The 14,023-nt window shown below is 51.6% G+C and overlaps 1 protein-coding gene across 1 annotated transcript in view; it reads right to left on the reverse strand.

Moving 5' to 3' along the window:
* Window positions 1–4,667, reverse strand: part of LOC142290121 (zinc finger protein 706-like) — a 30,876-nt gene extending 26,209 nt beyond the window's left edge. The window contains exons 1-2 of the mRNA XM_075334053.1: window positions 4,441–4,667; window positions 1,559–1,700 (exon numbers count right to left, since the gene is read on the reverse strand). Of these exons, the coding sequence (XP_075190168.1) occupies window positions 1,559–1,690 (132 nt within the window). The 5' untranslated portion in view covers window positions 1,691–1,700; window positions 4,441–4,667. The remainder of the gene's footprint in view (window positions 1–1,558; window positions 1,701–4,440) is intronic.
* Between the last annotated feature and the right edge of the window lie 9,356 nt (window positions 4,668–14,023).

The following is a 14,023-nucleotide window of genomic DNA, read 5'->3' on the forward strand; positions in this document are numbered from 1 at the left end:
TGCTTATATCTTTCCTCTTCTTTCTTTCTTTTCTGAACATTAATCTGCATTTTTCTAGTTTCATTTTTTATATGAAAAGATTTATCAATAATTCATAAGACAATAGACATACAAGGAGAATGAGTATATTAGGATACGGGAAGTCAAAAGAAGTAAAATTCTGACCTATAATTTACAAGTGGTTGTATGGTAATAGCACAAAGATAATTTGAAGAATTCCAAGAAATTTAGTAATGTAACAATTTCTGGATGTTATCCCGGCATTGAGAAAATGATGCTTATGTATTGTAATTGCACAAATGATATGTTTGTATGTTGACAACAGTTTCATCAATAAAACAGATTTGAAATAAAAAAAAAAAAAAAAAAAAAAAAAATGTATACTGCATAGTAAAACTTTTATTGCAGTAGTCCTCTGAAAAAAAAAAAAGTAGTAGTCTACTGCAATTTCCAATAGTTACACAATAAGGAGATGGGTATCCAGAAAGAGAACACACTATTTGCCTCTGTCTAGTGAATAAGGGCCTATAGTTGCAGTATATGTTGAGGAAAGCTCTGGACATATACTACTGAACGTTAAAAGTACAAAGTATATTCCTAGCTTCTCACACGAAAAAGTAACAAATGTTTAAATCAACTTTTCTCAATTCTGTTTCTCTGATCAGGTGAATGAACAGGGAAAGGGATTTCATGCAGAGGACAGCTCTATCACACACACATCAGACCGTAGCAGAAGGGTGCACTGATGAGACACCAGGTCTGTTATTCTACCTGACAAAAATGCAGCATACGGAACATGTAACCCAATTAAAAATCTTTAAGCTTTTTTTTTGCTGAAATATTTAATGGGACTGCATGTAGTGCGAAAAAAAAAAAAAAAGTTACGGCCCTCAGGAAAGGTCTACCTATGATTTTTGTCTCGAGAACATTTTTTACAGCTTCTCACTATTCTCCCTGCCTCCTGCTTGTAAGACAAGAAAAACCCATGACAAACAATAGAGACAGGACAACCCTGCATCACATGGTATACACTAAGGCTATGTGCGCACGTTGCGTACTAGCCGTGCAGAAATTTCTGCAGCGATCTGAAGAGCACATGTGCGCTTTAGATCGCTGCAGAAATGTCCGTAGTGAGCGCCGATTCCATGCTCTCTGCCTGCAGCTCCTCCCATAGACAGAGCAGGAGCTGCCGGCAAAGCGCAGGAAAGAAGTGACATGTCACTTCTTTTTACGCAGCGCTTCGGCAGTAGCCGAAGCGCTGCGCTCTTAAACGCCACGTGCGCACGGCCCCTGCACAGTCTCCATAGACTGTGCAGGGGCCGCAGGACGCATGCAGTTACGCTGCGCTACAAAGCGCAGCATAACTGCATGTATTTGCGCAACGTGCGCACATAGCCTAAGGGTTACAATAAGACACCTGTTAAGAGTGGAAGCTCCTATGACCTCTATCCTCCAGTATGCCGGCCAGTGCACATGCCATGTATGAAAAGACTGGCCGCCCATGTATTCTGACACCACAATCTGCACCTGGATCCTTCGCTCTCCCCTTCCCACCTACCCTGCACACGGGGCACGTGAAGACCAGGGCCACCTTGGCTGCAGCTTTCTGGTCACTTCCATGTTTCTTCTTCTCAGCCTGCTTCTTGGCGTTCTTCTGCTGAGACTGGATCTTTTGCTGCCCACGAGCCATTGTAGCAGATCTGACAAGAAAATACACAGCACTTTTCAGTGATGGAGGCCTAGGCTAGCACTGACAGCCCGCAGCCAGGGCACACTGCAAGAGGGGGGGAGCTCTATGTCCCCAGGACACACTGGAGGGGGGAGGGGGGGGGGGGGTCTCTAGGTCCTCAGGGCACACTGGAGGAAGGGGGGGGAGCTCTATGTCCCCAGGGCACACTGGAGGAAGGGGGGGGAGCTCTATGTCCCCAGGGCACACTGGAGGAAGGGGGGGGAGCTCTATGTCCCCAGGGCACACTGGAGGAAGGGGGGGGGGGGGGAAAGCTCTATCTATGTCCCCAGGGCACACTGGAGGGGGGGGAGGGAAGCTCTATGTCCCCAGGGAACACGGGGGGGGGGAGAGCTCTATGTCCCCAGGGAACACGGGAGGAAGGGGGGGGGGGGAAGCTCTATCTATGTCCCCAGGGAACACTGGGGGGGGGGAGCTCTATGTCCCCAGGGAACACTGGGGGGGGGGGAGCTCTATGTCCCCAGGAACACTGGGGGGGGGGAGCTCTATGTCCCCAGGGAACACCTGGGGGGGGGGGGGGAAGAGCTCTATGTCCCCAGGGAACACTGGGGGAAGGGGGGGAAGAGCTCTATGTCCCCAGGGAACACTGGAGGGGGGGGAGGGAAGCTCTATGTCCCCAGGGAACACTGGGGGGGGGGGGGGGGGGTGAGAGCTCTATATCCCCAGGGAACCACTGGGGGGGGGGGGGGAGAGAGCTCTATATCCCCAGGGAACACTGGGGGGGGGGGGGGGGGGAGAGCTCTATATCCCCAGGGAACACATGGGGGGGGGGGGGGAGAGCTCTATATCCCCAGGGAACACTGGGGGGGGGGGGAGAGCTCTATATCCCCAGGGAACACTGGGGGGGGGGGGGGAGAGCTCTATATCCCCAGGGAACACTGGGTGGGGGGGGGGGAGAGCTCTATATCCCCAGGGAACACTGGAGATGGGGGGGGGGAGCTCTATGTCCCCAGGGAACACTGGAGGGGGGGGGGAGCCTATGTCCTGGACTGGGTGGGGGGGAGCTCTATGTCCCCAGGGAACCACTGGAGGTGGGGGGGGAGCTCTATGTCCCCAGGGAACACTGGAGGTGGGGGGGAGCTCTATGTCCCCAGGGAACACCTGGAGGTGGGGGGGAGCTCTATGTCCCCAGGGAACACTGGAGGTGGGGGGGAGCTCTTGTCCCCAGGGAACACTGGAGGTGGGGGGGAGCTCTATGTCCCCAGGGAACACTGGAGGTGGGGGGGGAGCTCTATGTCCCCAGGGAACACTGGAGGTGGGGGGGAGCTCTATGTCCCCAGGGAACACTGGAGGTGGGGGGGAGCTCTATGTCCCCAGGGAACACTGGAGGTGGGGGGGAGCTCTATGTCCCCCAGGGAACACTGGAGGTGGGGGGGAGCTCTATGTCCCCAGGGAACACTGGAGGTGGGGGGAGCTCTATGTCCCCAGGGAACACTGGAGGTGGGGGGGAGCTCTATGTCCCCAGGGAACACTGGAGGTGGGGGGGAGCTCTATGTCCCCAGGGAACACTGGAGGTGGGGGGGAGCTCTATGTCCCCAGGGAACACTGGAGGTGGGGGGGAGCTCTATGTCCCCAGGAACACTGGAGGTGGGGGGGAGCTCTATGTCCCCAGGGAACACTGGAGGTGGGGGGGAGCTCTATGTCCCCAGGGAACACTGGAGGTGGGGGGGAGCTCTATGTCCCCAGGAACACTGGAGGTGGGGGGGAGCTCTATGTCCCCAGGGAACACTGGAGGTGGGGGGGAGCTCTATGTCCCCAGGGAACACTGGAGGTGGGGGGGAGCTCTATGTCCCAGGGAACACTGGAGGTGGGGGGGAGCTCTATGTCCCCAGGGAACACTGGAGGTGGGGGGGAGCTCTATGTCCCCAGGGAACACTCTGGAGGTGGGGGGGAGCTCTATGTCCCCAGGAACACTGGAGGTGGGGGGGTGCCTATGTCCCCAGGGAACACTGGAGGTGGGGGGTGCCCTATGTCCCCAGGGGAACACTGGAGGTGGGGGGGTGCCCTATGTCCCCAGGGAACACTGTGAGGTGGGGGGTGCCCTATGTCACCAGGGAACACTGGAGGTGGGGGGGAGGAATGACTGAGCCTCCACTGGAGGTGGGGGGAGGAATACTGATCCAGCTGGGGTACCCAGGGCACACTGGAGACGGGGGGGGGGTGGGGGTGGTACTGATCTGGCTGGGGTACCCAGGGCACGCTGGAGACAGGGGTATACTGATCCAGCTGGGGTAACCAGGGCACACTAGGGTGGAAGGGGACAGTAATCTAGCAGGGGCACCCAGGAGTGGGGGGGGGGAAGTAATCCACCATGGGCACCCTGGAGTAGGGGAGGTAGTAGTCTAGCAGGCTACACTGGAGTGGGCAGCACTCCAGCAGGGGCACCCAGGGGGGAGGGGGGTAAAGTAATCCAGCATAGGCACTCCGGGAGCAGATCCGAGCACACATATGTAAGCAGTATGAGGAGGTATGCGCACCTGTAAGGGGAAAGCCATCCTCATGGCAGCCATGCTGCTCGGGGTCAGGGGGCACAGTGCCTATAGGGACACACATGCGCAGTAAGGAGTATACTCTGCACACCGGTAATTCCCTCCCCGCCTCTGCTTCCCATGCTCCGGTGTAACTGGCTATACGGGAACTTCACCGAGCCCCGCTCTCACTGCACTACGGAGTCGCTTTTCGGCCCCACATACCTCTTTGCCTTCCAGGCACCACCAGAGTCCCTCAGAGTCTTCTCTGTCACGACAGAGCAGTCACGCGGTGTCGCGACACCCAGGCGGCGCTCACATCCGCCTTTTTCCGGCTCCTTCCAGTTTCAGCTCTACGCCACTTCCTACATAGACCTGGCCTGTATCGTCGCCAGGCAACAAGGACCAAAGCGCGCGGCCCACGTGACTTTGAGCCCTCGGGTGTCTGCAGCCTGTGCACACACAGGAAGTGTCGGGGAACGTGTGCCCCTTGTAGGGGACCTCCAGAAACCGGAGCCGTAGTGTTTGGGTTCCGGCCCGCAGAAGGACACGCATTACCAGAAGGGATTGTCCAGTATGAGGGCTGCATATTGCTGGAATAATTCCCTTATGTCATTATGGTGTCCATGTCTTACAATAGCTTATTAGTTTGGATGTGTACCAAATGGTACTTTTTGCTTTTACCTTTAATAAATAGTATACAAATATACTTGAAACAGACTCATCACTTGATATAGACATTATTAAATCAATCTTAGACCTGCTGGAGCTGGTGTACTAACATTGAAAATCCACGTCAGACTGGGCTGGATTTAAAATTAGAGTTGAGAAGTCCAAGCCTAAATATTCCTTTTTATTTCAGGATTATTATTATTATTATTATAGCGCCATTTATTCCATGGCGCTTTACAAGTGAAAGAGAGTATACGTACAACAATCATTAACAGTACAAAACAGACTGGTATAGAAGGAGAGAGGACCCTGCCCGAGAGGGCTCACAGTCTACAGGGAATGGGTGATGGTACAATAGGTGAGGACAGAGCTGGTTGCGCAGTGGTCTACTGGACTGAGGGCTATTGTAGGTTGTAGGCTTGGTGGAAGAGATGGGTCTTGAGGTTCCTCTTGAAGCTTTCCACGGTAGGTGATAGTCTGATATGCTGAGGTAGAGCATTCCAGAGTATGGGGGAGGCACGGGAGAAATCTTGTACGCGATTGTGGGAAGAGGAGATAAGAGAGGAGCAGAGAAGGAGATCTTGTGAGGATCTGAGGTTGCGTGCAGGTAGGTACTGGGAGACTAGGTCACATATGTAGGGGGGAGACAGGTTGTGCATGACTTTCTATGTCATTGTTAATGTTTTGAACTGGAGTCGTTGGGTGATGGGAAGCCAGTGAAGGGATTGGCAGAGTGGCGAGGCTGGGGAGTAGCGAGGGGAGAGGTGGATTAGGCGGGCCGCAGAGTTTACGATAGATTGGAGGGGTGCAAGAGTGTTGGAAGGGAGGCCAGAGAGCAGGAGGTTGCAGTAGTCGAGGCGGGAGATGATGAGGGCATGCACTAATGTTTTTGCTGATTCTTGGTTAAGGAAAGCATGGATCCGGGAGATATTTTTGAGTTGTAGTCTGCATGAGGTGAAGAGGGCTTGGATGTGTTGCTTGAAGGATAGAGCAGAGTCGAGGGTTACTGCAAGGCAACGAGCTTGTGAGACTGGGGAGAGCGAGCAACCATCAAGTTTGATGGAAAGGCTTGTTGGAGGAGATGAGTGAGGAGGGGGAAAGACAATGAACTCTGTTTTGTCCATTTTATGTTTTAGGAATCGCGCAGAGAAGAAGGATGAAATAGCAGACAGACATTGTGGGATTTTGGTTAGTAGAGAGGTAATGTCAGGTCCAGAGAGGTAGATCTGTGTGTCATCGGCATAGATGATACTGGAAGCCGTGGGACTCTATGAGCTGTCCCAGGCCGAAGGTGTAGATGGAGAACAGTAGGGGTCCAAGAACTGAGCCTTGGGGGACACCGACAGATAAAGGGCGAGATGAGGAAGTGGTGTGAGAATGAGAGACGCTGAAAGTTCGGTCGGTTAGGTATGAAGAAATCCAAGATAGGTCCAAGTCTGTGATGTCCAGAGATGAGAGAATCTGTAGTAGGAGGGAATGGTCTACTGTGTCGAAGGCAGAGGACAGGTCCAGTAGGAGGAGGATAGAGTAGTGTCGCTTGGCTTTGGCGGTTAGTAGGTCATTAGTGACTTTAGTTAGGGCAGTTTCAGTGGAATGATGCGGTCGGAAGCCAGATTGTAGCTGGTCAAAGAGGGAGCAGGATGAGAGGTATGAGGACAGTTCAAGATGGATATGCTGTTCTAGTAGTTTTGAGGCATAGGGGAGAAGGGATATGGGGCGATAGTTTGACACAGAGGATGGGTCAAGGGAGGGCTTTTTGAGTATGGGTGTAATAGAGGCATGTTTAAAGCATGAAGGGAATACACCAGTTGTTAGGGATAGGTTGAAGAGATGGGTTAGGGCTGGGATGAGGACTGCTGTGATGTTGGGGATGAGGTGGGATGGGAGCGGGTCCAGTGCACAGGTTGTTAGATGTGATCTTGAGAGTAGAGTGGAAAGATTGTTTTCTGTCATGGTGGAGAAGCTGGATTTGGAGGAAGAAGGCTGAGTAGTTGTGAGAAGTGGCTGTAGTGATTGTGGGCCAAAGCTTGCTCTGATGTTGTGAATCTTCTGCTTGAAGAAAGAGGCAAAGTCTTCAGCTGAGAGGAGAGGAAGGTGGTGCTGGAGGACGGAGGAGAGAATTGAAAGTGTTGAATAATAGCTGTTTAGGGTTGTGAGAGAGAGAGGATATGAGGGATGAGAAGCAGATTTGTTTTGCAGCAGTGAGTGTGGACTTGAAGGTGGTGAGGGACTCTTTATATGCAATGAATTGCTCAGTGGAATGAGACCTTTTCCATCTGCGCTCAGCAATTCTGTAAGCCCGTCTTAGTTCTTTAGTCTGCCTCGTGTGCCAGGGTTGCCTGTTGATTGTGCGGGTTTTGGTGTGTGTGAGGGGGGCAGCTGATTCGAGAGCTGCAGAGATTGTAGTGTTGTATAAAGTTGCAGCAGCATCTGCATCGTGTAGAAATGCAATATAGACATTCAGATATGCAAGAACACCAGCACTGTCAGGTTCAATAATGGATGCAGTTGGTACTGTGCAGTCTTTGAAGGGAACTTGTCGGGTGATTTATGCTGGCAACATGAAGCTGACAGTGTAGCCATGTATGTTTTACTTTTCAGAGAAAACATGATCTTTCTGTATTGTTACCCCTCTATAAATCACTTGTAAGGCCACATCTGGAATATGGGATTCAGTTTTGGGCTCCACATTTTAAAAAGGACATTCAGAAGTTAGAGTCAGTTCAAAGGCGGCTAACTAGATTATTGTAGTGAATGGAAGGCCTCCCATATGATGACAGGTTGAAAAAGTTAGATATGTTTAGCTTAGAAAAAAGACAACTCAGAGGAGATCTCATTTATATGTATATACAGTGTGTCCACCCCTCTCCTAACCTTCCGAAACCCAATATTACCATTTCTGTGTGTGGCTCTACCATTACGCCCCAGCAGCACGCCCGCTGTCTTGGGGTTATATTTGACTCCGATCTCTCCTTCACTCCCCACATTCGTTCACACGCTCGTTCTTGTCAATTCCACCTCAAAAACATCTCTAGAATTCAACCTTTTCTTACCCTTGACTCTGCAAAAACTCTTAGGCGGGCTTTGCACACTACGACATCGCAGGCCGATGCTGCGATGCCGAGTGCGATAGTGCCCGCCCCCGTCGCAGCAGCGATATGTGGTGATAGCTGGCGTAGCGAAAGTTATCGCTACGCCAGCTTCACACACACACTCACCTGCCGTGCGACGTCCCTGTGGCCGGCGACCCGCCTCCTTGTTAAGGGGGCGGGTCGTGCGGCGTCACTGCGACGTCACACGGCAGGCGGCCAATCAGAGCGGAGGGGCGGAGATGAGCAGGATGTAAACATCCTGCCCACCTCCTTCCTTCCGCATATCCTACGGAAGCCGCAGTGAGGCCGGTAGGAGACGTTCCTCGCTCCTGCGACTTCACACACAGCGATGTGTGCGGCCGCAGGAGCGAGGAACAACATCGGACCATTGCGTCAGCGTAATTATGAATTACGCCGACGCTGTACCGATGATACGATTACGACGCTTTTGCGCTCGTTAATCGTATCATCCAGCCTTTACACACTGCGATGTCGCATGCGATGCCGGAAGTGCGTCATTTTCAATTTGACCCCACCGACATCGCACCTGCGATGTCGCAGTGTGCAAAGTGCCCCTTACTGTCGCTCTCATTCATTCTCGCCTGGATTATTGTAATTCTTTATTAATTGGTCTCACTGTTACTAAACTCTCCCCTCTCCAATCCATTCTAAATGCCGCAGCCAGGATCATTTTCCTCTGCAACCGCTTCACTGATGCCTCTGCTCTTTGCCAGTCATTGCACTGGTTGCCTATCTGCTACAGAATCCAACATAAACTTATCACTCTCACTCACAAAGCTCTCCACGGTTCTGCACCACCCTACATCTCCTCCCTCATCTGTCTAGCCGATGCTGGCGATGTCGAGCGTGATAGCACCCTCCCCCATCATACGGCCGATATGTGGCGATCGCTGCGAACATTATCACTACGGCAGCGTCACACGCACATACCTGCCTAGCGACGTCGCTGTGACCGGCGAACCACCTCCTTTCTAAGGGGGCGGTTCGTTCGGCGTCACAGCGACGTCACTAAGAAGCCGCCCAATCAAATCGGAGGGGCGGAGATGAGCGGGGCGAACATCCCGCCCACCTCCTTCCTTCCTTATTGCTGGAGGGACGCAGGTTAGGAGAGGTTACTCGTTCCTGCGGTGTCACACGTAGCGATGTGTGCTGCCGCAGGAACGAGGAACAACATCGTTACTGCAGCAGCCACGATAATTGGGAATAGGGGAGCATGTCACCGATTAGCGATTTTGAACATTTTTGCAACGATTCAAAATCGCGATTAGATGTCACACGCAACGACATCGCTAACGCGGCCGGATGTGTGTCACAAATTCCGTGACCCCAACGAGATCGCTTTAGTGATGTCGTAGCGTGTAAAGCCACCCTTAGTGACAAAATGTAGAATTGGTGGAGGAAGGTTGAACTAGATAGACCTAGGTCTTTTTTCAACCTATGTAACTATGAAAGGCCACCCCTGCCACGTGAGCAGAGAATGCCAATGGGTTTCTATAGCTAGCAGAGGCCTAACAGTCGTCTCCGTGCCGGCCATATTCCTCATCCACCAGATCCGGCAAACATTAATAGAGTATATAGTGTATAATCAATGCGATCAAAGGACCAAAGCTTCAAAATCCACAAGGCACTGTAAAGAGGATACATTTGTGTTAACCCCTTCACGACCGCGGGCAGTAAAATTACGTCCTATTTTACCGTGACTTAACGACCAGGGACGTAATTTTACTGCCTAAACTTCATTTGATTGCCGTGGCCATAGCAACGGCTTTCAAATGATGTCCCCTGCTGTTTCTTACAGCAGGGGACCTTTGCTTGACCCCAGGGGGGGCGGCATCGCCACCCCCTATCGACGATCGATGTGATTGGCTGTTCAAATCTGAACCGCCAACCACATCGTTCGCACTAATTTCGGCAAAGATAATGCCCGAATTAGTGCGATACTGTGAGATCCAGCTATGAGATGCCGCAGCTGCTGCAGCATATCATAGGTGGACCTCAAACATGTCGCCCCCAGCCCCTGCAGCACTGATTGGAGCGATCGTGCTATGACGCGCAATCGCTCCAATCAGTGTGCAGTGGGGTGGTCTGAAATGCCGGTGGCCGCTTTCCCCAGGCCTGTGCTGGCCTGCGAGCCCTCCCCCAACATGTCTGCAGCGTGCAGTGGCTGGTACTTGTGGTACCACGCCACCGCTGCTGCTGCCGCCGCCGCCGTAGCTGAGGTCACCGCTCTTGCTGCACGTGAGTACTGTGCTCACCTTGCAGCCTGTGCGCGCTCCCGTGGTGCCCCTGCGCGCTCCCGTGTTAGCCCCTGCCCGTGCCCCCCTGCAATCTGCCCCCCCGACATCCCGATCTGCTCCCCCCGCGATCTGACTGCCTCCCCCATGATCTCTATTCTGCTTCTGCAGCTCCCTCTCCGGTCTCCCCCTCTGCTCTCCCCCCCTCCCCCTCTGCTCCCCACCCCCTCTGCTCTCACCCCCCCTCCCCCTCTGCTCTCCCCCCCTCTGCTCTCCCCCGACGTCCTCTTACCTGTCTTCACCGGCCCGATCACATCTGCCTCCATCGCTGGGTCCTTCCTGGGCATTCTGCTGATCTGCCTGCTGCTCCTGTAAAGCTGTCCATCTCTCTGCCATCTGTTCCTCCTGCAGCTCTTCTGGTCAGTGATCCTCTGGGTACTGTGAGTATAACTTTTTTTTTTTTTTCTGTATCCCCTGTCCATTTTTACACCTCATCCTTCCGTGCGTCCCGCTGAGCGCTGATCAGGGATGCAGATAACGTATCTGCATCCCTGCTCAATTTTTGGCGTGACTTTTTTTTTTCCGTATCCCCGAAACTTTTTGTATGGCATCCGTCCGTGCGTCCCGCCAAGCGCTGATCAGGGATGCAGATAACGTATCTGCATCCCTGCTCAATTTTTGGCGTGACTTTTTTCCGTATCCGCAACGCTTTTTGTATCCCATCCGTCCGTGCGTCCTGCCGAGCGCTAATCAGGGATGCACATAACGGATCGGCATCCCTGCTCAATTTTTGGCGTGACTTTTTTCCGTATCTGCGACGCTTTTTGTATCGCATCCGTCCGCGCATCCCGCCAAGCGCTGATCAGGGATGCACATAACGTATCTGCATCCATGGTCAATTTTTGGCGTGACTTTTTTTTTTACGTATCCCTGACGCTTTTTGTATCGCATCCGACCGTGCGTCCTGCAGCGGCCGATCAGTGCACTGCGTCTGTGCGTTTGAAAAGTCAAATGGTGCTCCTTTTCTTCTGAGCCCCGCCATTTGCCCAAACAATTACTTTCCACCACATGTGAGGTATCTACGTACTCAGGAAAAATTGCACAATACGTTTTATGGTGCATTTTTTCCTGATAGCCTTGTGAAAAAAAAGCTACCTAGTTGAAGCAACCGTTTTGTGGTAAAAAAAACAATTTTTTCTTTTCACGGCTCAACGCTATAAACCTCTGTGAAACCCCCAGGTGTTCAAAGTGCTCACCAAACATCTAGAAAAATTATTTGAGGGCTCTAGTTTCCAAAATGGGGTCACTTGTGGGGGAGCTCCATTGTTTAGGCACCTCAGGGGGTCTTCAAACCCGACATGGCGTCCGCTAACAGGTGCAGCTAATTTTGCACTCAAAAATTCAATTGGCGCTCCTTGCCTTCCGAGCACCGCCGTGTGTCCAAACATTTGATTTCCACCACATATGAGGTATCTGCGTACTCAGGAGAAAATGCACAATACATTTTATGGTGCATTTTTTCCTGTTACCCTTATGAAAAAAAAAGCTACCTAGTTGAAGCAACCGGTTTGTGGTAAAAAAAATTTTTTTCTTTTCACGGCTCAACGTTATAAACTTCTGTGAAGTTCCCAGGTGTTCAAAGTGCTCAACAAACATCTAGAAAAATTATTTGAGGGCTCTAGTTTCCAAAATGGGGTCACTTGTGGGGGAGCTCCATTATTTAGGCACCTCAGGGGGTCTTCAAACCCGACATGGCGTCCGCTAATGAGTGCAGCTAATTTTGCGTTCAAAAATTCAAATGGCGCTCCTTCCCTTCCGAGCTCTGCCGTGCGCCCAAACAATTGATTTTTACCACATATGGGGTATCAGCGTACTCAGGAGAACATGCACAATAAATTGTATTGTGCACTTTCTCTTTTCTCCCTTGTAAAAATGAAAATTTTATGGCTAAAGTAACATTTTTGTGTTAAAAAGTAAAATTTTCATTTTTTCCTTCCACATTGCTTTGGTTCCTGTGAAGCACCTAAAGGGTTAATAAACTTATTGGATGTGGTTTTGAGCAGTGTGAGGGGTGTAGTTTTTAGAATGGGGTCACTTTTGGGTATTTTCTGTCACCTCAGCCTCTCAAAGTCACTTCAAATGTGATGTGGTCCCTAAAAAAAAATATTTTGTAAATTTTGTTGGAAAAGAAGGGAATTTTGTTTACTTACCGTAAATTCCTTTTCTTCTAGCTCCTATTGGGAGACCCAGACAATTGGGTGTATAGCTTCTGCCTCCGGAGGCCACACAAAGTATTACACTTTAAAAGTGTAACCCCTCCCCTCTGCCTATACACCCTCCCGTGCATCACGGGCTCCTCAGTTTTGGTGCAAAAGCAGGAAGGAGGAAAAACTTATAAATTGGTCTAAGGTAAATTCAATCCGAAGGATGTTCGGAGAACTGAACCATGAACCAAAAGAACAATTCAACATGAACAACATGTGTACACAAAAGAACAACCAGCCCGAAGGGCACAGGGGCGGGTCCTGGGTCTCCCAATAGGAGCTAGAAGAAAAGGAATTTACGGTAAGTAAACAAAATTCCCTTCTTCTTTGTCGCTCCATTGGGAGACCCAGACAATTGGGACGTCCAAAAGCAGTCCCTGGGTGGGTAAAAGAATACCTCGATAAAAAAGAGCCGAAACGGCCCCCTCTTACAGGTGGGCAACCGCCGCCTGAAGGACTCGCCTACCTAGACTGGCGTCTGCCGAAGCATAGGTATGCACCTGATAGTGTTTCGTGAAAGTGTGCAGACTAGACCAGGTAGCTGCCTGACACACCTGCTGAGCCGTAGCCCGGTGCCGCAATGCCCAGGACGCACCCACGGCTCTGGTAGAATGGGCTTTCAGCCCTGAAGGAAGCGGAAGCCCAGAAGAACTGTAGGCTTCAAGAATCGGTTCCTTGATCCACCGAGCCAAGGTTGACTTGGAAGCCTGCGAACCCTTACGCTGACCAGCGACAAGGACAAAGAGCGCATCTGAACGACGCAGGGGCGCCGTGCGAGACACGTAGAACCGGAGTGCTCTCACCAGATCCAAAGAGTGCAAATCCTTTTCACATTGGTGAATTGGATTAGGGCAAAATGAAGGCAAGGAGATATCCTGATTGAGATGAAAAGGGGATACCACCTTAGGGAGAAATTCCGGGACAGGACGCAGAACCACCTTATCCTGGTGAAAAACCAGGAAGGGGGCTTTGCATGACAGCGCTGCAAGCTCCGACACTCTTCGGAGTGATGTAACTGCCACTAGAAATGCCACCTTCTGCGAAAGACGTGATAAAGAGACATCCCGCAGCGGCTCGAAAGGTGGTTTCTGAAGAGCCGTTAGCACCCTGTTAAGGTCCCAGGGTTCCAGCGGACGCTTGTAAGGTGGGACTATGTGGCAAACTCCCTGCAGGAACGTGCGGACCTGCGGAAGCCTGGCCAGGCGCTTTTGAAAAAATACGGAGAGCGCCGATACTTGTCCCTTGAGAGAGCCGAGTGACAAACCCTTGTCCATTCCGGATTGGAGGAAGGAAAGAAAAGTGGGTAAGGCAAACGGCCAGGGAGAAAAACCATTATCAGAGCACCAGGATAAGAAGATCCGCCAAGATCTGTAATAGATCTTGGCGGACATTGGTTTCCTGGCCTGTCTCATAGTGGCAATGACATCCTGAGATAATCCTGAAGACGCTAGGAGCCAGGACTCAATGGCCACACAGTCAGGTTGAGGGCCACAGAATTCAGATGGAAAAACGGCCCTTGTGACAG

This window comes from Anomaloglossus baeobatrachus, chromosome 2 (genome assembly GCF_048569485.1).
Source record: "Anomaloglossus baeobatrachus isolate aAnoBae1 chromosome 2, aAnoBae1.hap1, whole genome shotgun sequence".
NCBI classification, from domain to species: Eukaryota; Metazoa; Chordata; class Amphibia; order Anura; family Aromobatidae; genus Anomaloglossus; species Anomaloglossus baeobatrachus.